At 40.5% G+C, this 27,616-nt stretch overlaps 1 protein-coding gene across 1 annotated transcript; it reads right to left on the reverse strand.

The window, feature by feature from the left end:
- Positions 1-26,493, reverse strand: LOC148337439 (ras-specific guanine nucleotide-releasing factor 1-like). The gene is made up of 27 exons (XM_088296170.1): positions 25,937-26,493; positions 21,587-21,693; positions 19,617-19,764; positions 18,811-18,903; positions 18,446-18,699; positions 18,270-18,349; positions 15,773-15,966; positions 15,007-15,116; positions 14,511-14,629; positions 13,917-14,077; positions 13,235-13,298; positions 12,184-12,326; positions 11,920-12,002; positions 11,358-11,606; positions 8,698-9,071; positions 8,396-8,512; positions 6,808-6,978; positions 6,234-6,340; positions 5,949-6,061; positions 5,679-5,739; positions 5,495-5,601; positions 5,132-5,216; positions 4,850-5,047; positions 3,828-3,907; positions 3,598-3,715; positions 3,406-3,474; positions 1-2,396 (listed from the first exon to the last, which is right to left on the reverse strand). Exons 1-27 carry the CDS (start codon positions 26,210-26,212, stop codon positions 2,304-2,306), a joined length of 3,774 nt encoding a protein of 1,257 aa, XP_088152296.1. The 5' UTR covers positions 26,213-26,493; the 3' UTR covers positions 1-2,303.
- Positions 26,494-27,616: the final 1,123 nt, after the last annotated feature.

Genomic DNA, 27,616 nt, shown 5'->3' on the forward strand with positions numbered 1-27,616 from the left:
CTGAGAAAGAAGAGATTTATTAACAAGAGGTAATCAGGAAAGAATACACTTTTTTCATTTGCCCAAAAAAAAAACTGCAAATACTGACTCAAGCTGGTGGCACACAATTGGTCCTCGTAGCGCTGCGTATTGCAAATATCTTTTGTGAGCCTTTTGGCAGGGCGACTGTGCTGCTAGATAGAGATTTTGAACACGTGAAAAAGTGTTACATGCGTGCCATTTAAGCTTCAGGCCTTTGCCTATACAAAGCCTGTAAAAATACATTTAGAAATATCCCGAGAATAAACACAATTTTACGACTGTATGGGGTATAGGTCCTGCTAATACATGGCAATAGACAGCATGTGTTCCACTTAAAAGGATCATACGCAGAGAAAGTTATTACATATTGCTGTACACAGGGAAAACATGTACATCAGCTTCAGTGGCAAAATTGTTCAACAAAATACTTGACATACAGTTGTAATATACAATACACACCCCCACACACATATATATATATATATATATATATATATATATACATATATATACATAGGCGTGTGTGTGCGTGTGTGTGCACGTGTGCGTGTGTGTGGTAGTGTGTATATGTAAAAATGTATGTGTTTTCATGATTAAGGCTTGAAACTATATGAAACTCCAGGGGGAATAATCCATGAAACACTGGGTATTAAACTTGCTACATAAATTGCATTACGTCGAAAGTGGGAAGAATAAAAAGCCAAACCACGTACCGTGGGGGGAAAAAAAAACCCGATATGCAAGCCGCACCAGACTATAAGCCGCAGTTTTCTTTTTTGAAAAAAAAAATGAGTTGTTTACTGCATGTACAGAATGATTTTATACTGTGAATGCACATAAAGGTACATAAACAGATTGTTAAAACAGTGCCATATAAATCGGCAACAACTTTGCAAATTAAAACAGAACAGACCCAAGAGAAAAAAACAAAACATTTTTTTTGCGTATTTTCTGAAGTATAAAGCACCCCGACCGGTGAAAGAAAAATCCACAGAAAAGCCGCACTGCTGTTTTAACCGCATGGTTCAAAATCGAGGAAAAAAGTAGCGGCTTAAAGTCTGGAAAACACGGTGTGTGTGTGTGTGTGGGGGGGGGGGGGTGCGTGTGTGGGGGTGTGTGTTTGCGGGTGGGGGTGTGCGTGCGTGTGTGTGTATATATATATATATATATATATATATATATATATATATATATATATATATATATATTTGAGGAAATACGATAACTTAATTTCAATTTAATCATTCAATCCATTAATAGAGGCTCATGCAGTTGTTAATAGTGTATTGGTGTTGATCATTGAATTGATTATCACAAAAGGCAGCTGTACTCTTAAGGCAAAACTTTCATTCCTGGTCATAAAGGTGCCTGACCAAATCTTGGATTTTACACTGCATGGTTGAAGTGACACAATTCAGATTTTTTTGCACTCGTGGGAAAAATGCATTGAATCAGATACATTAAGATTGGAATCTCTTCTAAACCAGATACATATGAAATATCGACCAAATGCGAGTGTAGCGTAAACCCACCGATCGGATTTTACCAGTCAATGTGAGCGTGATGTCATTGAAATCTGATTGCTGATACGTCTACACGACCACGTCTGCTCGAACAACACAAATAAACACATTAAAACGCCTGTTCAAAATCGGAACTTCAGCCAATGCAAAGAAAAATAAGATCTAAATATGCTACATTAGAAAAAGAAAGAATTGCCAACTGCGGCCGGTGCAGAAATGTGGAGGTCATGCTTATTTAAATCAATGAGGGCGTTTGAAAAATCAGCCCAGGCCAACTAAATGCTATGTTGTGTTTGGTTCTTGCATTATTTATTTCCGGGTAGTCGCTGCCAAATATAACCCTTAAGGAGCTATTTACTTACAATATGTTCCATCAGCCTAAACGTAGCAAAAGATCATATTTACCACTTAAAATGTACGACATGGAAATAAAAAGTCCGAAAAAAATCAGTTATAGTGTAAGACTTCAATTCGAGTTTTCCACTTGCACCTGCAGTGTAAATCAAGCTCAAGATATGTGCTTTATCACACCGACATACTCTCTCCTCTGTTAAAATAAAAGTGTACAGTATAGAAGAACATAAATAACATATACCATACTCTTGTCAACTCGATAAATAAAACCTCTGGGAATCTACTTTGACATTGAGGAGAACAAACTGGAAGGGCACGGCCTCAAATACAAATAATAGCGCTTATGTACATTACAATAGAATACAACAATCCTGTACACTTGCGGTGGAAGTTGAACCAGCCTCTTCACGATGACGTTTTGGGTTCGATTCTCAAGGACGTTTCGTAAAGACTTTCCTCGTCAAGCACGGAGCTGTTGTCCAGTAAGTATTTGGCCACCTATGACAACAATAAGAAAATGCGGAATTGCGCTCGCTCGATCATTGAGAGTAAAACGTCAAATTGTAGAGCACTTAAAGGCTTTTTACATTTAAGTGGATGCTGACTTCAAGCACGCTGATGTCAACGAGTTCATTCTGGATGTGTGTGTGTGGAGTTATTTGGGTAGTGTTTCAAACTGGGGTTTGGGTTTCAGGGTAGCCTTTAAAATGAGGGTTTAGGGGTTCAAAGTAGGATTTAAAAATAGGGTTAGGTTTTCAAAATAGGATTAGGGTTTCAAAGATGGGGTTTCAAAGTATCATCAGAGTTTCAAAGTAAGACTTCAAATTGGGGTAAAGGTTTCGAGTAGGTTCAAGGCTTCAAAATGTTTCAAAGGATTTCAGGGTATTTCCACGTTTTCGAAGTACCTGAAATTCTAGTGCCGCACAGTCGCACACATTTGCTTTATAACTTATAACTGGACTGAAGTATGGAGATGAAGCAATAAAAAATTATTTAAAAAATTTGTAAAAATCAATAACATATTTTTTCAAATAAGTAATTTACTGGTCCTATTTGCATGTGCAGGTGAAAAATGTAATGTCTTACGCTGTCTCAAATTTTAGAGACAAAATGGCTGCATTTAGGAGCAGTCTTGTTAATATTAATATCAACATCAACATCAACAGTAACAGTAACAGTAACAGTAACAGTAACAGTAACAGTAACAGTAACAGTAACATTAACATTAACATTAACATTAACATTAACATTAATATTAATATTAATATTAATATTAATATTAATATTAATATTAATATTCAATTTGTGCACTCCTGATGTTCCTTACTGGTGATACAGTTCATATTTAATTTTAAATTTTAACCTGTTCTGACCGTTTTATTGCCATCTTTTCTATCCACAGTGTATCAAGCTAACTCCCTTACCTGACTGTGTTTGTCACAAAGAATGAAAGTACATTCAATTCATCTCCGATGTGCCAAGGAGAAAAAAAAGAAAAAAACTTCACCTTTGGTTGATAGTCAATCTTGTAGGCCGTCTGCTGGAACTGCCGAATTTCTCTGATGATGTGAGATATCTGAAGGCAAACAAGAGATGATGATTGCAGTCATTTTTCAATATTTCCCCAGGCCTTAGATTTGCGGTCCTTTCCACAGTTGGAAAACAGCAAGACGATTCATTCCATGAAGATGTCTTTTACCATTCTCATCTTGGAAAAGTTGACCAGGTTGTCCTCTGTGTAGTTGGGGGTTCCTTCCTCAATGAAGGCCAGGTCGGTCAAGTACATGCCCAGGTAAGGAACACAAGGTGGGTCGCAACTGAGGACGCACACACACACACACACATTGAGTGTTAGTTTGTGATAAATATGAACTCTTCATTAACAAAACCAGTTTTGTCAGCGGCTTACGGGCTAATAGCCTAACTCACTTCTTGAGCGCCTCCCTCAGGTTCTTGAAGCGGCCCTCTGATGACACCAACTTCTGTAACTTGTCAATCACTTGTTTAGTCTAAGAAAATCAAACACATAGCACTTGTTAGAGACTGATCTAAAACGCACCGACAATTGGATTCAAAACGAGAAAGTCGTGCCTGTAAAAGACCGTAAAAAGCAAGCAAAGACTGAGATCATCATTACCAAAACTTTGCTAGCTCGTGGGGTTTAATATTCGCATAATGCAATTGAGATAATTAGCCTCTTGACATTCGTCGAGAGTCCATCATAGATAGATGTGACAGAGAGAAGCCAGTCATTTTTTCCAAATAAAAATCTTTTTCAGTCATGAATAATATTTAAATAAATACGTTTTGGAAGTATTTTTCTCTTTCATCTGTGTGTCTCGCCGCTGCCCGGTAGTGGCCGGGTGGTTGGGGACCACTGCTATACTATGCTATACTATACTATGCTATGCTATGCTATGCTATGCTATGCTATGCTATGCTATGCTATGCTATGCTATGCTATGCCATGCCATACCATACTATACATCCTGGAAAAAGAAACCCCCAAAAAATTGGGGTCAAAATGGGAGTGATCACCTAATTAATTTTTTTTTGTGCAAAACAACAAAAGAAAGTTGGGTCAATTTGAACCATACCATACCATATAATATATATATCTATAATAATAATATAATATACCATACTATACATCCTGCAAAAAAACAAAACAATTTGGGTCAAAATGAGAGTGATCCACTATTTGATTACTTCGGTAGTTTTGTTTTGTGCAAAACAACCAAAAATGTTGGGTCAATTTGAACCATACCATACCATGCTTTTCCATACCGTCTTCGGTTGCTTGGTAAAAATCACTCAATTGTTTGCGTTGTTTTGTGCAAAACAACCAAAAAAGTTGGGTCGATTTGACCCAATTAGTGGGACTGCCCCTTTTTAACCCAACTGTCCTATATTATACTACCCCCACGACTACTTAACGTTTTGCACCTTACCTGCTTGGAGACCTTGAGCCACGTTCTCTTGAGGCGGAAGATGGCGCTGCGGTTGAGCGAAGACGTGATCTCCAGCACAGCATTGTAGTTGTGCAGGCAGCGGCAAATGTCCGCCGCCGCCACCCACTTCTCGATGGCCGCCACCCTCATGTTGACGTCATCCCACTGCAGGATTTCGGTGGCAATCCTGTCGCTGATCTGATTCAAACCAAGCACATAAATCGTGGTGACTCTTTTTGAGCCTCTAACGCATTCTGCACGTTTTTGCTCCGGTGTACGCACGTCGTTGAAATGTTTGGTCGTTTTCATGATGTATGGCGTTCTTTCATTCTTGTCGTTCTTCATCCAGCCTTGACCAAAGAACTCCCTAGGGAAATAATGGTCATTAGAACATGCAGCTACAATGACACTAAAGGCAAACAAAAATGAACAACGAAAAATGGAACAAAATTCCCAAGACCAGTTCACAAAATGTTGCTAGGCTGTTGGATGCCCGGCATCAACTTCTCTAACACAAGGTGCCCTATTTTCCTTCCGGGCGCAAGTCTCGCGCATTGAACGAATTGTTTTTGTTGTACTTCATTCATGACATTTGTCACATCACCACATCATATTTTTTCAGGAACGACAAAGATTTGTACTCACTCATACGGAATGACCTTAAAGACCAAGTGATCGAGCAGAGTGAGCTGCTCTGCAATCTCCAGGGCTGAGTGGCTCTCAAACGGCTCATTCCTGCACTCCTCCATCGCCTTAAACAAATCCACAAACACAATTTTATAACACCGGCAGCGAAGGGACGGCAAGCAGGCTGGTTTGTTCCTCTCACCGTGTGAATTATTTCTTCCAGGGTGACCTGGTTGTCTCCAGGGTCCTCCTGTGTTAGAGTCCTGAAAGCAAAGTGAGAAAAGTGTTTGAAATGTGTCTGTGTCTAGCGTCACAGCGGTAATTTCTTTCTGAAAAAGCACCAGTGCTCATTTTAGTGTACACAGGAGTTCCTCAGTTTAGTTCTCTTCTTTTTTACCTTTATTTGTTGGTAATGAATTTTCATCTTTTTTTTTTGTGTTAAAAGAAGTGTTAAAAGAAAAAAAAAAACTACCTAATAATGTTAGCAGCAGCTTTTCTTTCCTGTGTCAGGAGTTCTGGGTCATGCATCACCTCCTCAAGAAAGCCAATCACTCTCATCTTCAGCTCCGAATTCACTTCAAAGTCCTGCAGATAAACAAAAATCTTATATTAATAATAATTAAATATTAATATATATATATATATATATATATATATATATATATATATATATATATATATATATATATATATATATATATATATATATATATATATATTAATATTTGATTCTTCTAAACTCCAAAAGTGTGTGTACCTGGGAGTGTTTGGAAACCCAGTGACGCAGTACGTTCAGGACTCGGTTTGTAGCCGCTCTTCTGATAACAAACTCCTTGTCGCCATTCCTCTGGTCTGTAGGGAAGCCTGCAAACAGATTGGGGATACAGATGGAATTAAAAAAAATATAATATTGAGGAAAAACTCAATTTACAATTAAAAAAGTGAACCTGATATGTTTCATAGATTACGTAGATTCACTTTAAACAGAGTGAATTATTTGAAGATTTGATGATTAATGCTTAGAGAAATGCCAAATTTTTGAATTTTGAAATTCTGAAGAAATTAGAATAATGCGTCAGCAATCAAGATCATTTCAAGTAGAGATGCTAGGTAAAAAATGGCATTCTGAAAAATATTTTCATAATTTATTGTTAAAATAATAACTCTCTGTATCTGATTAACATTGCAAAGGCAGAATCTTTAGTCTTTAGTATCTGAACCTGTTTATGTTTATGATTTTGTCATCCAAATTCTGGAAAAAAAATGTTAAAAATAATTTTTAAAACTTCCATCTGATCATAGGGAGCTCATATTTCTGTAGATTATCTGACCTGTGGCGGCAAGGGACATGCGGCGATACTTCTCCTTGGTCGGCGTGCCCTCGTTGGCCCCAGCTGTGGCGATGGCGAAGGCCGACGCCGCCGAAAGGGCGCTGCGGTTATTGTCCAGCTCTCGGCATGATGAGACGACCATGCTGTTGTTGAAGGAGAACAGCGTAAACTCTGTGGGCCAAGAAGAATTGAACGTTCAAACTCATTACATGTCATTGGGCAATCGGAAAACCTTTATCTGCTCAGTTAATGTTTTAAGAGATAAAAACCGGAGTCTTACTCGTGCGCATAATGAGGACAATCATGATAGCATATGAATGGAGGGTGTATCAAAACCATCATTGCGTCCATCCCCGAGACTTGATGTAACGTGAAGCGTACCGAATGTAAGAGTTGCCCATCGGAGGGCGGCCTTGAGCCGAAGCAGACCGGATCGTGCGCTTGCGTCAGTGACGGTGTTTGCCTGTGCCTCCCCCACACACTTCCTCCCTGCCTTCCTCCATCGAACCGGGGGCGGTATTAGAAGAACACGCACATGGTTGCTAAGGTACAAGGTTTCCTTCCACCCACACTCGCACGGCACTGGCTTCCCTTGCATCCAACTCCGTGGGAGGAGAACACACTGGGGATTAATTGTGCCTGACTGCCGACAGGGTGGATGCTCCTCCGCGTGGTAGAAGCTGGTCCGAAAAGCTGTGGGTGTTTATTTGTTTTTTATTTTTCTCTCTCCCTGCAAGCCCTTATTTGGCTGCTGCCAGACTTGATCATTTCCACTTTAAGAAGTCGCAACATGTGCACTGTTGCTGCTGTTATTTTAACTGGCTCGTGAAACAGCTCACTTCGACTCTGCAATGCTGGCGCATGACACAGTGTTTAGTTTAGCGCTTTAAAATCAATTAATTGAGTCAAAAAGTATTTTGTGTGTCTTTTGTTATCCATCTATGCCAGCGACTTTTGGTGACAAGCAGCGCAATAAAATTTTCTTCCACTAGATGGCAGAAGACACAATTGACCTGTGCTGGTCATTTGTACAACAGAATACGAGCTTCGAGATCAAATAAAGAGCCTCAGACACCGTTCTACAATAATGGGAAAGCTACAGCCAATATATTAGTATTATATTACAATATTATATTACTTACACATTACTTTTGACTTAACAAAACAACTGCTAAATTCTATACTCTATTTTTTTTTTACTAAATAAAACAAACCCAATCGGTGGTGCTGCTATAATTGGCGTCTACTTCATCCAGTAACTCCTCAGCAGGCAGACTGTGTAGGAGGGCAGAACCCCAAGTACAGAGAGAGGAGTAACACATGCCAATTGAGCGAATGGAAAGTGTTTTATGGAGTCAAGAAGTACATTAAGACATTTCTTGAGAAGGTACATATAATCACCGCGTGGTAGATTAGTTTAAATTTTAGAATAGTCCAATTATGATGAAAGCATAATCGTAAAAAAAATGTCCTAATTTTAGGAAAATAAATCAATAGATGAGGGGGAAAAAAATCTCATACTATTGTGACAATATTATAATATGAGAAAAAAACAAACTACTATTAAAATCAATTGTAACTTACGTACCACAGTTTTTTGATTTGATGTTCTTGGGTGTGGATGGCGACTTGGGAGGAGACATCTCCGCTTCCGTCTCGTCACTCTGACATGGTTCTTGGTCACATTCCTCTCGCACTGCCCGCTCTGCATTGGACACACAAATCTCTCTAAATTTGGCAAATTATTCTTTATTTGTTCAAATGAAATAAAACCAATATAAATCTTAATTCAGGGTTGTTAGTGTGCTTATTGATGCAAAGTTAAGGAACGTTATAGTGGCTTAATAATTCATTCACGCAAAAAAAAAAAAAAAAAAACAGGACTCTAACCTTGCTTGTTGAGGAGAGGCTCATCGACTTTGCTCTCGGCCTTGGCTTCCCCCTCGTCAGTGATCTTGCTGGCCATCGTGCTGGACACAAACAGCTTGTTGATGTCCAGTGCGGTCTTACCGAAGGGCGACATGGCGGTGTGCATGCTGGGATATCCGTTTGGGGAGCAGCTGAGCGCGGCCAGGTCCAGCGCTTTGCCTCCCGTGATAATGGGAATGTTGAGCGAGAGCTTGCGGCGACGGTTGGGAGACGATGTCTTGGTGATGGCGAGCGGCGGAGGGGATGAGAACTTGCGACTGGCACGTGGAGACGTGGGCGGCTCGCCGTACAGAAGTTTGTTGTTCTGGCTGCTGGCGAAGAAGAGCTCCAAAGCACTGCAGGCAGGGAGATCACATTTCATTGTGCATATCTTAAAATATACAAATGTATCCTGTATAGAATATGCCTTTTTTTTTTTAAATAAAAAAATTATACCGCACCTCCTTTAAAAAATCATCTTATCTGTGTTAATGCAAATGTTAATAAACTCTCCCAAAAAGGTAGATGTTTGTCATTTCCAATTTCAGCTCTTTTAATATATAAAGAATATACTATTTACAATCAACTATAACTTTAGTCTCTGTCAGAGGTCACTTTTGGCCCATTGAAGCCGATGAAAAATACATTATACATTTTTGGGTGATTTTCTGAATTGAATCATAAAATTTGGACAGAAAGAGTTTCATTCTAAAGTCAAAGAGTTTTCTATCAGATTACATAATTCTAAATTTTTTCCTTAAAGAAGCAATTTCGAAACCTGTCGCACTAAACACATTGCATTATTTCTGTGTTATTAATGTTAAAATTATTCTTTTTATGTTTTGTCAGCCAGGCATCATCAAATATTTTGAGGAGTAATGTCACAGTGTCACTTTTAATAGTCCTTATAGCCTGCTGTGGTCAACTTCTCCTTACACTTGGATGACTTCTTTAAATGCTTCCTAAAACCAGTCGTGGGAGGTAATAAAGTAAACTTCATTTGAGGGTTTTTTTTCTTGACTTTGTCTCGAGCAACCCTGCCAACCTGCAGTAATGGTGGAGGAAAAAAATACAATTGAATATAAAATAGCTAAATATAGTAGGTACATAATAGCGCATGGATGGTACATTTAGTGTGTGTGTGTGTGTTTGTTGGGCATACAGAGGAAGCACATTAACATCAGGCCCATTTGGGAGATCCAGCCACCTCTTCTTTTTTTATGGGAGCCACATTGTTTAAGACAGCATCCTCCTTGCACTAAGAGCCACCCCCTCTGAAGGCCTATAAATAGCATGCCAAGTGACAGTGTTGGAAGGCACGGGCGCTGCCAACAGCAACCAGCCCGGAGGAGGCCCACTGAGACACGGGGAGAGTGAGAGAGAGAGAAAGAAGCAAGGTGGGAGAGAAAGGCTGGAGTCGGTGACATAGCGGATATGGATTCCTCCACAGTGAAGGCTGAACTATGAGAGCGGTTGTGTGTGGGGATGCTACCGCTACTCCTTCTGCATGTGCCGTGTTTGCTCGCATCATTTGTTAAGAAAGTGAAAGAGGTGTTATGATGCATAAGGAGGATGAAACAGGAAGTGGATGGATGGAAGCCGCAGACAAAAAGGAGGGGGGGGGGGCGATGGAGTACAAAACACCATCATCAACATTTAATACTGCTGCAGATGAGAGGAGGGGGCGAGGGAGGAAGAGGATGAGGGGAGGGTGGGGTCCTGCAGCAAAGTAAAGGGTTGTCATGGCGACAGCGCAGCGGAGAGAGGGATGGTCAGACTTGTGGAAAGAGAAATAAAAAGCGAGCGGAGGGTGAAGGAAAAGTGGGTGGGCTTCAGTGGAGCGTGACGTCCTCACCTGGATGTCCACGGGAATGGACAATGGAAAGAAAATATTTGGGGGGGGGGAGGTTTTTATTATATATGGAGTTCTCTAACTTTACAGCATGGTGCTCTCGTGCTTGAAACTTGTGACTCACAGTTCTTAGGTTCAGGGTTAGAATCAACTTCATTATACGCATTTTTGTTAAAAATGTGCCCCATTTTCATGCCCAGCGCAAGTCTAGCGCAAAGTGCTGTCTTTATTTTGGTACTTTCGTAGCTCGCTGTAAGTAAAAAGGGGCAGTTGCGCCATTTTGGGAGTGGACAAAGCCGACTCGCTTTGCAACTACTCAAAGGGGTTCCTCTAAACTTTTTGATTGGCGGGCCACAATGGGTTCTAAAATTTGACATATATATATATATATATATATATATATATATGTCTTTGACACACCACAGTATTTAGAAAACAAAACATTAACAAGGTTTAGTCATTTAATTTTTTTTCAAGTTCAGCGGGCCGGATTAAAACGTTTAACGGGCCGCATGTGGCCCCCGGGCCGTAGTTTGTACATGCCGGCTCTCAAGCATATCGGACTCGCTGGAGTCTGTGCAGGAGACCTTCTTAATAATGATCTCCAAAAATATCCCTAATAATAATAATAATAATAATAATAATAATAATAATAATAATAATATTAATAATTCATCCAGTTAATTACAATTACAATTATTCCAAGAGTTCGATGCACGTTCAATGACATCCACCGTACAAACAGAATTTGTCTACCTGCACCTTGATCAAATCCACCCAAAATGCTCACCGTGCAGGGATGGCACTGATAGGCTTCTTGTAGATGGTGATGAGTTTGTCTAGCACAATGCCAGCGCTGGTGAAAACGCGGTAGGAGTGAAGGAAGGTGTTGAGGAAGTCGATGGAGAGGAAGCGCAGGTCGGTCAGCCTCTCCAGCAAGCGCTCCACGCTGGCGTAGCGGATCTGCAGCACCTTGCAGGAGTTCATCATTTTGCTGAAGCGGATGTCGACGTCGTCGCAGTACAAGCTGGTATCGGACCTAAGGGACAGTACAGAATGAGGCTAGCTTCCAAGGATGTTTTGAATTTTATGTTGTATATCAAATGAGCACAATTTTGTGATTACTGAGAATCAAGTACACCCAAGTACGGAATGCAAGTATTTGAAACGATACGAATGTGTGTGGGTTAGATGTTATATGAGCTGTGTACGCTATTACACTTCCTCTGAGGTTTTTTTTTATGATTGAATGGGGAGATGGTTGAAATTCCCATGGTGAATGTTTTAGGGATTTCCGTGATGCTTTAAAATATCTGCAGTTGTGCATGTAAAGTGTATGATGCGATTCTCACTTAATCATCTGTGGCACGGAGACTTTACTGTTTTCCTCAAAAGCATTCATCATCAGACCATTGCAGCGGATGTTGTCGATGCACTAGGAGACGGATAGACACAAGACAGCAGATGGAAGCGCAAGAGTGTTAGCGGATTCTCAGTGATGAGATTGAAGTCTGGGCCACTGTCACTTCCTCACCAAGTGTGCAAGTGTTTTGCAGCCGACAATTTAACAAAAATCGGCGCTCTACAATCTTGCCGTGGAGTTTATTGGGCTTTACCTGGCTGATGTCGCTTGTCCACGCTGACTTTTCCTGTCTTGATGATGCCACCAGGATGACGGTGTAAGGCTGCCCGTCTTTTGGCTCCACTATCACTTTAAAGTCGAGGTGCTCAGTGTCCTGGCCACTCCGCTCCCCTTTGGCTACAGCGTAAAAATTGGATAACTTGTTCATTCGTCTGTATACTCTATTTAGTTTCACTAGAAAAGGCAGTTCACGTATTTTGAATGACATTGAAAATAGATTGCTTTAAAAAAAAAAAAATGGTGAAAATATGAAGGATTGGAAATATGCATGTCATTTTTCATTTATACGTGCATAATGACGTTATTAAAAAAATATTAATTTATTTGTTGTAAATTTAATAAAAACATGAATACAACTAATGAAATCAAACATTTTAAAAATACATTTTGGGAAATTTCATTTAATGTCAACATTCAACCAGCACATGCACAAGTCGACCCTGCATCATTAGTTTTGTTCAGTGCGTGAGAAGAGGTGAGCGTTGTGGGAGCACGACTTGTGGCTGCTCACAAATTTCACAATTTTGTTTTGTTTGTTTTCTTTTCCTTCTCTGGCGGTTTCCTTGGAGAGTATAAGTGGGCGGAGCCTCTCTCGTCACACCTGCTGATGATTATCATTATCTTAGCCTGTAAGTACAACTGTTTTCTTAGCCCTGTGTCGTGTATTTTAGTTAAGCGTCTATCCCTGTGTCTTGCTCTCGTGCCTCTCCGGTTTTATGGTTTTATTTTGCACGTTTCCCATTTGTCAGAGCACTTTTTTGGTTATCTGTATTTTTTTATGCTTGCATGCTCTTTTTTCCCAATAAACTGTTTAAACCTTTCTCTACTTGTTTGGTTTACTTTTGGTATCCAGCAGCAGCGTTTGTACGAACTTGTGACACAAAATTCAATTCCTGGACAAAAAGACGGCTTCCGACTCATCTGACCAGGCTTTGCGTGATTTTTTTCCCCCCCCGTTTCCCAAGATCAAGGGGCAAGATGGCCATGATGATGGAGCTAACTTACTTCCATCTATTATAACTTACACTCATCATCAGTGCCTTCTGGATCCTCCATCAGGGTGCAGTCAATGAGGGACACCACACCATTCTGCAACACAGGGTGCATATCAATAAGATTAAATAGAGAACAAATTACCGGTAAAATTCTCCATAATCGCATTGATTGTGAGTGGATGGACCAATGACTTTGACTTTGAAATTACATCAATGCAAAATGATACTATACTATTTTATTATGATGGAAAATCATATTAAAATGATTACAACATTTTCCAATTTTAACCTTTTCGTATATCGTACTTCCGCACATAGTAGACGGGAATGGATCTACTTAACGTCAGATAGGGGTTGCCCTTAATTGTATGTACTGTACATATTTGTAGAATACAGTGAACACACTATTTCCAGTTGTCTATTCAAAAATTCACCTATTTGCATTTATTTCAGGATTTCACCTATTTGCAGTTCTTATGACGTGCCTATAACACTCCAAGATGCCACCAGATGGCACCAAAGCCCTGGCAAATAAGAAATTAGTAGACTAACATTTTTGCATATCGGGGAGGAGCTTACTTTAGTTTGGGTTGTAAACTGTTAGTCATGGAGAGTGTGCGCCTCTTGTCATGTACAAGCCGTAAAAAATGTGCAAATGGTTTTCCGTGCTTTATCAAACAGCATGTTCCTCGGCGTGATTCCCTTGCTTCACCTTGGTGACATGCAGTTTCCCCCCAGAGCCTCGGGTGCAGATGATGAGATGTTTAGAGAAGAGGAAGCATTGTCTCTCGCCTTCCTTCTTCAGGGACAAAGAACCCATACGACCCCTGGTGATCTTGCCCTTCTCGCTCATGGGCACCTGGATCAGAGAACCTGTCGAAGGGCAGTATTATCAGAAACACACACACACACGTAGTGGAGCACAAGTGTGACAACGAGATAAGTAAACCAACAGAGAAATACTCTTTGCGAACTGCTAGCTTTGCTGGTAACGTCGTTTTAGTGGTAAACACTTCTCTTTGTCAACGTTATTGTCGCAAATGACTTGATTGAGTGTTTGCGAACACCGTTTTGCAAACAGATCAGGAAGGAAAAATTTGTCTTACTATACATCACGGGATAATGTTAGAGCCATCTGTCAATCAGGCCTTTACTCACTTTGATCACAAAGGAGAGAAAATGTTCAAATTTGTCCCGAATGTCATTATGTGTGTAACCCATGACAAGTAAAAAAAAAAAAAAAAAAGTATGGACGAATGGCTGGATAAACGAATAATGTCGGTGAGTGGTGATAAAACAAACCTACCTTGTCTGACAAAGGTCTGGCTGGTGTCCAGCAGTACTTCGCAGCCCTCCACAATCATTCGTTCAATTGCCAGATTTTTACGAATGTTCTCTGTCTCGCTCACCTCATCGTGCATTATTCTGAAAACAAAAATAATAAACCAGGTCTAACTACATGATCTGGTTTCATTTGAAAAGAAGCATTTGTCTCCTTTTAAATGTACGGTACCATTTTTATTTTATTTTAACCCATCAAGTGGAATAAACCGGGTTAAAGGTCATGTTGTATATCTCAGTTTTGTGTTGGGCAAAATCATTGATTAATCGATGACTTAATAGCCGAAATGACGTGATTCTGAAACTGGCATGGAAACAGGAGTTCAGAACATGCCGAGAGAGGTTGATCAATCTAAAAACCGTTTGTCCGTTTTGGATGGGCCTATGGAATGTTGGTATGCCTCGTTATTCTTAGCGAAGCATGTGTGTGTTTGGATGATTGACATGATGTAAAGATGTACCTCGAAAGCTCCTCCAGTTTGGACTTGGCATAGTCCAAGCTATTTCTCTCCACATGCTCATGAGGAGTGTGAGCCAGTAATTCATGGAGGGTCAGGATATAACGAGGGATCTGAGAGAGAAAAATACTGACTCATTAAAAACTCCGACAAGTCACAAGATGTTCAACATGTGCTCTCTGTACAAAAGTATTAATTGGCCAGCTTCCGGACTTCATTTTTTTTTTTTTTTTACTACAATACAGTCCAGATGAATGTGGTTATTGATGTCTATATTCGCACATCTATTGGATCACCAAAAAAAAAAAATCTCTTCCTGTTAAATACTACAGCTGTCGTTTAGCAACTGTTGCCACCTCACAAGAAGTTGAAACTCATTACCAAGCTTTGAGAACGACAGGCTAACGAACAATAATAACCTAATAGATGAGGGTGACCAAACGTCCTCTTTTGTCCATTTTTTTTTTTAACACCCTATCCCGGCGACCGGTAGGGTTTTATCAATTCATAAAAATGTCCGGCTTTAATTGGTTTAATTTGATTAACGTTTTGCACGACAAATGAGAAGTGGAGTGATTTTTTTTTTTTTGTCTTCTTTTATGAGATGCGGAGTGCACCGCCACTCGCCCAAATTTATGCAAGCACTTTAAGCAGCTATGAAAAAATATATATCTGCGCAACTAGAACAATAACAATTGATGTTACAAGTGTTATTTGTGGGGAGTCCATACGGCAGTGCAGTTGTAGGCCGCGTTCCTGTTGTCCATACCTGAAACATGGGGTATGTTAGAAAGGTCTCCAGCGTTCTTTCCTCGCAGTCAGGCTTCGTCTCGTACTGCTTCAGCAGCTTGTCAAAGTCCCGGTTCTGTTTGCAGTGGGCCAGGATTTGCAAGCTGTACTGGTGGTTCCTCACAAACTCTTGGTAGATGTTTAACATGGGCAGCAAAATGTCAAAGAGGTCCGCTGTTAGGGGGGACAGAAGCATATTTTGTGAAGCAACTGGGCAAGACTTTTCCTTCGAGAATTAAGTCGAAGCTAATGATGGGAGATCTGACACAAAAACTTCGGATTGTTGCTATTCCACTAAAGTCGTGGAAGGATTGCTATTGACCATTTTAACTCATGGAGAGGACAATGTTCTTATCATCTGTGGACTCTGAAAGTAGTGCAAAATATTAAATATGTTTTCCTTATCCGTTGTGCCTTAATCTGTGAAGCACAAGCAGCATTCCTAACATCAATTGTGGTATAGTGAAATGCGGAAGAATTTGAGTTTAGGAAATTTAGTCAGAAATCACCATCAGATGTATGAGATCAATATCATCTATCATGGCTGCCAGGATGGCCGAGTGGTCTAAGGCGCCGTGTTCAGGACCCAGTCTCCCCAGGTGGCCTGGGTTCGAATCTCGAATTTCCCCATTGTGGGACTAATAAAGGGCAAATTATTATTATTATTATTATTATTATCTTTGACCACATTTCTCAAATTCATCTGCCCATTGTCGGTCGAGAGGAGCCAAAAGTCTGGCGCCGACTAGATATGAAATCCATCATTCAAAAGTGAGTGATGTGACTTGAAATCGGGCTTGAGCACTGCACATCGACCGACGTGTGGCAATGGAGGAACTACCACCCCATATTGGATTTTGAGGTTCCACGGACTGTAGTATATTGTTTTTCATTGAACCACAAAAACATGGTGCGGTTTTCAAAGAAGAAGCCACAGAGAAGAGGAAACTCTGATATTTTGACAATGATCACGCTTCCCATTCATTGACTGACATCATGCATTTTGGCGACTGAGACTCTACACCAGGGGTGGACCAACTTCATTGGCGGGCCACAATGGCCGAACCAAGAGCAGATGGATGGAGTGTTTTGGTAACCTCACCTCGTCGGAGAAAAAAAAAAACATTCAATTTTAAATGAAGGTGAAAAAAAGCATTACATGAATATATATGACTTTGAAAAACCACAATATTTAGAAAATAAAACATTAACAAGGTTTATTAATTTAATTTTTAACAAGTTCGGCGGGCCGGATTAAAATGTTTAACGGGCCGTATGTGGCCCCTGGGCCGTAGTTTTCCCACGCCTGCACTAATGCAAACCGTCAATCAGGAAAAAAATGCTGGACCCGAAGTCATGTGTCACAGACAGAAAAGCTTTGGAACTAATGTCCCATTGAAAGCTACAAGATGTCCAGCCCCACTGCCAGCTCCAAGTTGGCGAAGACCTACGTGACTTGTGCACACTCATCTACAGTTTTGAGAGCTTGATTAAAACCTCAGTCAAAAATTTGGCCGCAACAGCCCAACCAGATTGGATGTCTGTCTGCGGGCAACAGAGAAGCGCAGTGGAGATTTGTTACGATTTGTGGACTTGCACAACTCGAGGCAGATTTACTGAACAAAGAGTCAGGGCCAGATGGCTTGCACATCATAAATGTTTTATCTCAGCATTATTCAAGTGGTCCTTTATGGAACTCGGAAGTGGAAGCTTGAATGAACATGAGAATTACAGCACACCTTGTGTGCATGTATGTGGCGTTGTTTACTAGCAGTTGACCCCATGAGGGGTTATATTCATCCATCTTGTTAGAACACGTGACTGTCAAAAAAAAAAAACAAAAAAAAAAAAAACAAAAAAAAAAAAAACAATTTTGCATTTTTTTTCTGCGGAATCAAACATTAGCTAGTCGCTGAAAAACACATTTTTGTGGAATTTTGACATAATTTTTTCTCTTGCTGTAGTATCCTAAACTGCCAGAAGATGGCGCCCAAACTCTGGCTAAAAGGAAATTAGTAACTGGAGTTCAGGAAGTATGTTGAACTAATGGAAAGTCTGCATTTTTTTCCAAATTAAATATTATGTAAGCTATAATATTGTAAGATACATTTAAAGGTATTTGTTTTTTGGATCGCAGTTTGAGGCCATGGTCTTCAATCCTGCTCTGCACTGTCCTGTTTTCCATCTTTCCCTGCTGCTCACACCTGATTCAAATGATCAGATAATCAGCAAGGTTTGCAGAAGCTGGATAACCATCCCGATCATTTGAATCAGGGTGAGGTGGAAAACATCCAGGCATTCGAGGAACAGGATTGAAGATCCCTGGTTTAAGGTATATTTACGGCTTAAACTATTATTATAGGCAATTATAAACATTTATCGTCAATTGTTTATGGCAAGGCTCGGTTCCAATAAACTTCAAATAACGGTCGACTGTATGACAAAAAGTAACGGGGGAGTGTCATCGTTTCTCTTACCCAGCACCAGTGTGGGCCAGCTTGCTATCCTGGCCTTCAGGCCTTGGTAGAAGATTTGGTGGAGGAACATGATGGTCTCGCTGACAAAACAATCACAAATGCCGTTATCCGCTTTTCATATTGAAAAATATTGATGGAGGTCAGGGTTGGGGGTTGGATCCTGGCAGTCTTACTACCTGTTAAGAAAGATGCTGCTGACGTCATCATGGGTGATGGGCGGCTTTTTGGAGCTCGCAGCCATGCGTAGCGGCCGCAGGAAGTTGTTGACCAGGATATGCAGCTGCTGGACGTATTCGGCCTCGGCCTCTAGCATGCTAAACACAACCTGGTTCCGCTTCCTCATGCTCTCCGCGTGGGGTGAACGGATGTAGTCCTGGATGATGGTTTTCCACTTCCTGCGGCAAATCCAACCTCGTAGGAAACTCTGGACCTGTTGTCATCGGAAATATTTGGCACAATCAATGTGTCCTGAAAAGTTTAGAAGTTGTGTGTCCCATTTACAAACGGTGACCAGGTAACGATGACTCCGAAGTTCCCCTACCTTTTTTATCTTCTGGATCTCAGTGTCGTCATCACTTGGAGGTACCTCTGGATTGGACTGGATCTTCTCATTGTCCTTCAGCAGTGAAGCGATCTAACATTCAACACAGAAAGGAATATAATAAAATAAACAATGTCATCGATTAGCGTATTAGAGAGAAATACCTTTTTTTGACATTCCCTCAGATGACTGACAGGCTTTTGTACGGTTAAATCCGGGGTGGGCAAACTTTTAGATTGGCGGGCCACAATGGGTTCTAAAATTTGACAGAGGGGCCGGATGAAAAAAAATACATTTAATTTTAAATGAAAGTGAACAAAAGCATTTGAAAAAATTTCCTTTGAAAAAACGCAATATTAAGAAAAAAAACATTAACAAGGTTTATTCATTGAATTTTTTTCAAATTCGGCGGGCCGGATTAAAACATCTAACAGGCCGCATGAGGCCCCCGGGCCGTAGTTTGCCCACCCCGGGGTTAAATACTTGTCCAGTGTGCTGGAAGATTGAGTTTATGATCCGAAAAAAAGATCATAAACCCTTTATTTAAACTTTATGTCCTGATAACTATTAAAATTGCCATTGGGAATCCCTTTGACTTGAAAGGACTTCTTGGGAGTGCTTGGAAGTCACATCTTGAAACGTTGACTCACAGAAACGTGGTTTAACATCTCGGCAGAGACTTGATGAAACCTTTCAGTATTTATTGTCTTGGCACTTTTTTTCATTCCGTGGTTGGTCTCCTGTGTGGACATTCTGGACAAAAACACACTCGAGAGGTTCTTGATAGATAGCATGAAGCAGGTTACCTCTGATTTTAGCCGCTCAATCTCGATTTCCCCATCCTCTATCTGTTGTCGAAGTTGCTTGGCAACCGTTTTCTCCGTCTCCACTATTTGTAGTAGGTGCAGATACTTCTGCATGAGAGTCTCATGCTCTGTAGCTAGGTTCCTGTAACTACAGTGACAAACACGTTAATAAAAAAAAAAAAAACTATGTTGAATGTAACCATAATAACTATTTTATAGATTCTTTTTATGAAACCCAAGCACGACAAAGGCGACTCAAAAGGCAATCATAACGAGCAAACAACAAAAACAAAATCAAACAGCCAAGAACAAACAACCAAACAAGCTAGTTGCTAACGGCCCGGCTGAACAAAAGTCGTTTCAGTACAGTTTTCAAACTGTTCAGTTCGTGACTGCCAAATCTCCATGGGAAGAAAGTTCCACAGGGGTGGGGGTCAAATGCTGGAGTCGTGAGAACTATTTTAGGTAGGCTAAGATAGATCTGACGGAATCAGCCTTTGACAGATAAAAGGAAGAAACCGCAGATGATTCCCGCTGTCTGGTATAGTGAATCTGCATTGATCTTGTAAAAAAAAAAAAACGGTGTTTTGGTTGATCGAGCCATTTTTACACGCCTTTATCGTGTCCTCTAGGTATCACTGTGGGGTTTAGCTTTCCTGCGTCTGTCAGAAGCAAGTTAAAGAGAAAGTATCGCAGTCAAACAAAACAGTTTTTGATCCAAGCAAGACGAATGGGTGGTGGGAAATTAAACAAATCAACAGAAGCATGATTCATTTGGGTTGTTGTTTCACCTATTTATTAAAACATTCATGTATAAGGAGGTTAAATTGTGCCTGTAGCGCCTCGAGTATCCCCTCAACGGCTTAATGTTTAGGCTTACCACAACGGGAATAATGCATCCCCCGGTGGACGCAATAGCACTTGAGTAAATGGACAATGCTCAAGGAACACTACAAGCAAAATCTCTAAAGAACTGGGCTGCGTTCCGTTTACTCCATTATTTTTTTATTTTGCTGTACTCCCACATGACCAAACTGAACCCCGATGACCACTTTTAGCATTTAGCATTTTTAGCATCTAAAACTATATTCTCTTATAGGCTAAAACAGTCAACAGGTTTTTTTTATAATATTTAGTTAAATACAATTTTGTAGAACTTGTCTATAAGTGCAACATTATACACAGGTGCTGTAATTTGTCTTCTACTTTTGGATGAACAATATTGGTTCATTACCGACTCGACTAGAATCGGGAAGTGACTTGTTAGAGTTATTGCTAATTACTTTTCTGTTAGACCAATCACAATGTAAGGGGGTTCCCTATCTGATCTTCAAGGAAAAAAAATCACAGGGTTTGAATACTTGGACTGGATAATTGTCAAATTTACTGCAGCATAAAACGACACTATTCTCCAGAACACAGTGGTGAGCGGTCAAGGCCTCCAAGGCCTTCTCTGCTGGCCTATTAAAATCAAGAAATCATGATCACATTGTTCACATTGATGTCATATTATATCCTAGTGTTGTATTTTTAAGTGAGAGTTTTTATCCAATCAGAATTCAGCTAGCTCATGTTGCCAGGCAGATTTTATAATACCAGTAGCACGCACTATTCGTCCGAGGCCTTCAGACACAATCGTGCGGGCGTCTCTTCTGTGTGAGTGTTGGGGCTCAAGCAGTTGATAGGCAGTTGCGAACGCCAATCAGATCACGAGTTGGTTACGGTGAGCCTCCTCGCTGGCCTTACGCTGAATGTGATGAACGCGGCTTGTGATTGGATACTCACTCGTAAGGGGGCAGCGCTATGCGAAATCAACACAACGAATCAACATTTTATACACATTCATCAAAATAGTGAGGATGAGAGGGAACCCTCAATTCATCGTGCATCTAATGTGAAGCCACAACCTCTGTGTGAAAGGCCGATTGGGCAAAAAAGTTGAAGCACCATGTACTGGACGTGAATGTTACCTGGCTTGCGTGATGGCGGCGACCCACTCGTCACAGTCCTTGATGTCTTCCGTGCGCAGCTCCAAAGCCTTCTGGTTGTCGTGATTGAACGTGACTGTAAAGTAATACTAGAAGACAGAAACAGAAAGAGACACAACGAGATCATATTTTCAAGATGCTCCCTCTGAAGGGGAAAGCTTTCAGCATTAACTATGCGGCGTCTTCTCTCCAGAATTGGACAAAAGGTTAAGCGGTGAATTACGCTCATAACTCACAGTAGCATTGTACGTGTTCCTCGGCTTCCTCAGCACATCTCTCATGAGATTTTGTGAACTACAGCATGTCAGGGCTTAAACGTTTGTCACCTTGTAAAAATCAACAAGTGAACAGATATGATCCATACAAGATCTGGGAGCTGCCTTCATTCAATTTTTCCTTCATTCAAGAATTCAATTAGGTCGGGTTCCACAGTAGCACAACATGTTATTGAAAAAATTGTAAAAAAAAAAAAAAAAAAAGCAACAACAAACGGGTTTGTTTATAAGGTAGCTCTTTTTGTCCTTGTTAATGTGCAGAGACTACCTTAGAGCTGACAAAAATTAGCATTAGCATTGCACTAATCAAAACATGCAATAAATACGGTTTAATCACAGTAATAATTTTACACTGTAATTTCATTGTGAAACTCGGTCCATCTATGCCGGTTGCCTAGCAACTGCCTCCAGCCATAAATGTTTAGAGCATGGAACATTTTGGGAGTTCACGATGTGACCTATTTTATTAGCTCCTTTTAAAAACAATTTTATCTTTGTGTATGCATTTTTTTTTGGTATGCATTTCTAGTTCATAAAAAGTAGGATGAGTAGTGTTAGTCACAATCACAATAATAACAATTGATGTATATTGCATCTTTCAAGGGACCTTCTGAAAAATTTATCAAATTTATAGATTTTTACAAAATAGATTTAAGTGGGTCTGCCAAAAAAAGTAGTAACACCTCTCCAACGTAACACAAAGAGATCATGTTTCAAAAGCACCTTTGGGCCGTTTATTTGGTTTTTAAATTTAATCTAAACAATATGCTGATTTTATTGGATGTGTAATGTGAAAATAGAAACTTACTCCGGTTTGGAGAAATTGATAATTTATGGATTTTTTTTTCAATTTAAAGGTTTTTCATGAAACTGGTAATTGACTGATGTTTAACAATAATGCTATGTACAGTATAAAAAACAAAACAGATAATGTGCAAATAGATTTGAGCCTTCAGAAAGCAGACTATTAATCAGTGAATAAAATAAAAATTTTTATATCACAATAATAACCATAAAAAAACACAATAATCACTTTCCTTTGCCTATTTTTTTGGTCCTTTTTTGTGTGACCCACTTTTGCATCGCCACAATTCTCAGTCACTCTCCCTGCCGCCCGTCATTTTTATCACATTTGTATCATCTCTAAGTGCACAATAACAACTCATATTCTCTCATTTTATTGGCCCCTTCGAACGTACTTTTTTCCCCCCCCGGATGCAAATTGGAGTTGTCATGGTAACAGTGGCAAGCATGGCAGTGAGCTTAACCGTAGCTTGCCTTCTAAATGGGGAATAAGAAAGTGGAACAAAACAAATACTACAATGAGAAAGGAAAGTAAAATGAGGAGAGACGGAGGGGAAAGATACTTTTTTTTTTTTTTTTTGTTCTTTTTTGAGCGAGATCGGCTATATAAAGCATCGGAGCCCTGCAAGGTGCCTGTTGGCTTGGCATCGATTCGCTGCGTTGTCTCTTTCACTGTCACACACTGATAAGATCCACTTGCACGGCCCTCACACACACACACAGACACGCACACGCCTACGCACACGCACGCACACACACACGCGCGCTATGGGACCAAACAGGTGTGCATATGTTTAATGCCCGAGACGACTCATCACATGACCTCAACGGCCCGCTCATGGACTCAAGTGTCGATCTTTGTGGAAATCTGCAAGCACTCAGACACTTGGTCTTTTGCTTCCTCTCCTTGTCCTCATTTCACCTCAGATGGGCGCATCGACACGAACTACAACTACAATGAGATGTGTATTGACATGAAAAGCACACGAGGCAGATCTGGCAGATGGCGCTGTTTTGCTCTTTCCGATATTTTTTTTTTATATAATTAACACAGAAAAGAGTTGCCTTTCAGGAATGATTTTACAAGAAATCTCCAGCGTTCTTCTATTTGCAAACTCGGCGATTCACAGATTTTCAAAAATAATATGGTGTCCATAAAGTGACATGGATTTAACCAAAATTGAGTAGTACAGTGAAGTTAAAGAGTGTCTAGATTTTTTTTTGATGACTTTGTGTTGAAACCACGCCCCACTCAACGGTAAACTGTCAATCAAATACTAGGAACTGAATAATGGATGCTAAGTCATCAAGCAACTTTCTTATGCCAACCCAAAACGACATACGTGAGCTACCAGTGAAGCTCTAATTTTGACCTACTTTTCTAAATTAGCAATATGTACTGCATTAATCTGACATAACACAATCCTAGCCACTTAAAGGTGGGCAATCAATAAACAGCAAATGTATTTTGTCAGATGGTTTTCTCAAGTGCTTATGTAGTGGGGGAGGGCCTATCTCAAAATTATGTCACTGGGCAGCCATTTTAGCCACACCCCCCAAAAATCAAGAACACAGAAATGGTGAAAAGAAAAAAAGTTGAATGCTACTGTATATCGCCGTAGGTCATGACTACATAGTTTGGCATTGTTTCCTGTTTTCAGAAATTATATTCAAATAAATAATATAGACAAATTTATGAAAAAAAGTCAAAGGACTACACGTGAAAATATGCATCATTGTGCACTGTCCCTTTTTCTTAAATAAATGACAATAATAATTATTTTTATTACTTAAGGGGGCTTCACGAGATGGCATGGTGGCCGGGTGTCTCAAAACAATGCTTGTTAAGTTCATAAAATACTCTAAATTGCGACCCTCATCAAGCGCTCTCAAAAATGGATGGACGAAGCCGTCTGAAGATCCATTTTAGTATATTAAATGTAAGATAAATGTAATTCTAATTCCCTCACCTAGGTGGTTAAGTGACAGTCGTGACGTACCTCATATCAAAAACACCAATGTGCACACACACACACACGCACACACACAGCCATCTTCACACCAATAAGACACGTGACATGAGACACGTGGTGAAGCAGAAGACAGTGTGATGCTAATGGCTGCCTTTCAGATGCATTTAATCACTGCTGAAATAAATGAGCGGAGCAGCCTGTACGAGCAGCTGTCACCTTACATGTCATCAGCTCATCTTCCAATTGATTGTAGAAGGCGCACAATAAAACGTGGACACACCTGTTGCAGTTCTTACTACTGCTTTGTGTTCAATTGAGTAAAAAAGCAAAACATTTGTTTTTTATTTAATATTTCTGTCTTGACTGTTTATTCAAATGCATTGTTGAACATGACTCTCATTGCCCAAAAGTGAGGGCATGACTGTCCATTAATCAATATTTTTTTTCACTTCACTTTTTTTTTTTTGGGGGGGGTTGTTGAATTTTTCTTTGCCCTCATTTGGGTTAAGATCAAAGGATGTCAATTAATATTTGTGAGCATGTGAAGCCCTTTGAGATTTTTCTGTGATTAAGGGTTGTATACTGCAAACAAAATCTTGCTCATGATCAAATTCTGCCTCACAACAATGACCAAATATAACTAACTTGGGACACTGGAAAGCCCAGGTACTGTATAGAAAATGGTTTTGGTCTGATTATTTTTATTACTGTCATTTGAAAAAAAAAAAAGAGACAAGCTTGTGGAGACTTTTGGCTTCTTTACAAACTGTACTGCGGAAGACTGCAGCTGGCAGGGCTGCTTTCGCACACGCCAGACCGTCTCATCACCGTCCTAAAGCTTTTGCTTACGACCAACCATGCACGCTGTTGACAGAATCTCCCCGACAAGTGCTTTGCGTTCAGTCAAGAGTGAAGAAATACATTTGAAGTATATTTTCTCATGGCTTTAGTGGCAATGTGAGTGCTCTGCATGGTTGCAGAATCTTGCCGCCACACAGATGCGGTTGCCAAGGTAGGATGCTATTAATATCAAGACAAGGAGTTCAATCAATACATCAAAACTGCAGGGGGAGTGGCAACCTGCCTCCACCAGATGGCAGACTACAAAAAGTTTGCTTGCAAGTTTTTCTGCCTCATTTGCTTTGTTTCAACAGGAAAACTTGAGAGCACATATTGCATTTATCAGTATCGTCAATATTACAATGACAACATTAGTGAAAACAAGAACTCCAAAGCACCCCCACCACCACCACCACCACCGGTCCCCCGAAGCATCCTACCTGCTTTTCCAGACATTCTTTAGCGGATGGGGGTGGCTTGGGTGAGGGTGCCCTGTCGCACGCGCATCCCTCCAGCAGGTAGAGCGCAGAGGGGCGCGAGCTGGAGTCGTTCTCAAAATAGAAGAGCATGTTCTGTAGCAAGCAGAACCACTTGGGGTGCCATTTGGTGTTGTCCGAGCTCTTCTTGCTCAGGCACCCGCGCCTGGTGCCGTCCTTCCTGGCCAACAGTGCCAGATAGGTGACATGGCCATCGTTGAGCCTCATCCCCTTTTGCATATTGCAGCCCCCCGGGAGGACGCGCACTGACGCTTCTTACATCTTTCTCCTCGTCCTCCTCCTCAGAAGCTCCGAGACACACACTCACTTGGCAGGAGCGCCTCTTCTCTTGAGGAAGAAGCCTCCCGCTCCTAAAAAAAAAAAAAAAAGAAAAAAAAAAGAAGAAAGAAAACAGAAAAAAAGACGCACTCAAAAAGGACCACACGCGCGCTCAAGGCTGAGATGAAATCAGAGCATCCACGCGAGAGAGCCCCTCATTGTGAGGGTGGAAGTGGGCGCGCGCGCACGCACACGCGCTTCGACGCATACGCGCGCAAGGAAGCGCAGTCATGTGACTTGCTGAGCGGCAGCTTTCAGCACGTTGGACAGATGCTCCAACTCACCTAATATACAACGTGCACGCGCGCACACACACGCACACTAACAACTCTTGCGCTGTCATGTCGATCATTAATCGACATGGCTTTGATTTAATAAACTCCCAAGCATAAAATTACATACACCTGCATCGAATGAGCTACACGACCAGAAATGTATCATTAGATTTTGGCCATACAATGATTATACTTTGATTGACACTATTAGGAAGTACTCATTTAAAAGGTAGTCCAAGAGATGATCAAAATATTACGAACAGCTGTCATTATGAAAATATGTAAATCTTTAGAGTCCCTAGAGCCTACCCACCGATTTGGTGTGAGATTTGAATATGTCTCTGTCTTATGTTACAGTGGGACTGATACATAATAACCAACGCCACTCAGAGTTTCCTGTGATGCGAGCCTCTTTTAAGTTAGCACTCGGTCTGTTTCACTATAATGTAGATATTGACATCCTCACGGGTTGGACGACCCTGTACTGAAGTTAATGCAATAAAGATAAGCAGAGCTCCGTAGATTCGCAATAGCAAGCAGCGTTAGATTCGGAAAAGCCTTATACTTGGTTGCTCAGTGAAGTTTTCAATGTGGTGGCAGGAAGCACATTATTGCCTGGAAAGATGAGTTTTATTCGACCTGAGATTTTAGGCTCCTTGCCGTGGTCTTGGTTTTTGGAATTTAGTTTCTTTTTTTTTTCTCGTGTTGCTTTTGAGTCTGTCTTGTTATGCTTATTGTGTCCACCTGTGTTTGTTTAACCAATCCCTTTGTGTTACCAATCAGCTCAATCCAACCCTTTGTGTTTTGTCCAGGTGTTCCTCGTTAATTTGCATGCATTTAGTTCGCTGGTTCCTTGCCGGTTCGTTGTCTGCTGCCAAGTGTCTGTCCTCTCTTCCTCAGTGCCTTTCAGTTTTCTCATTCTAGGTCATAGTCATGGTTATTTTGCTAGTGTTTGTTTTGTCACTTTATCCATTATTTTTGCACTTTGAACTTGTTTGCCTTGTTGTTTCCTTCAATTAATTACCATTGA

Source organism: Idiotropiscis lumnitzeri, chromosome 5, assembly GCF_059441095.1.
Source record: "Idiotropiscis lumnitzeri isolate Australia: NSW breed Sydney's pygmy pipehorse chromosome 5, RoL_Ilum_1.0, whole genome shotgun sequence".
NCBI classification, from domain to species: domain Eukaryota; kingdom Metazoa; phylum Chordata; class Actinopteri; order Syngnathiformes; family Syngnathidae; genus Idiotropiscis; species Idiotropiscis lumnitzeri.

Bases quoted from the DNA above. Each gene is read 5' to 3' on its own strand.
- LOC148337439 (XM_088296170.1), bottom strand. From the start codon at position 26,212: ATGCAAAAGGGGATGAGGCTCAACGATGGCCATGTCACCTATCTGGCA. The intron at 12,327-13,234 runs GTAAGTTATAAT...TTTACGCTGTAG, and splicing joins AGAAGGCACTGATGATGAGT to CCAAAGGGGAGCGGAGTGGC. The intron at 6,341-6,807 runs GTCAGATAATCT...ATCTGTTTGCAG, and splicing joins CATGTCCCTTGCCGCCACAG to GCTTCCCTACAGACCAGAGG.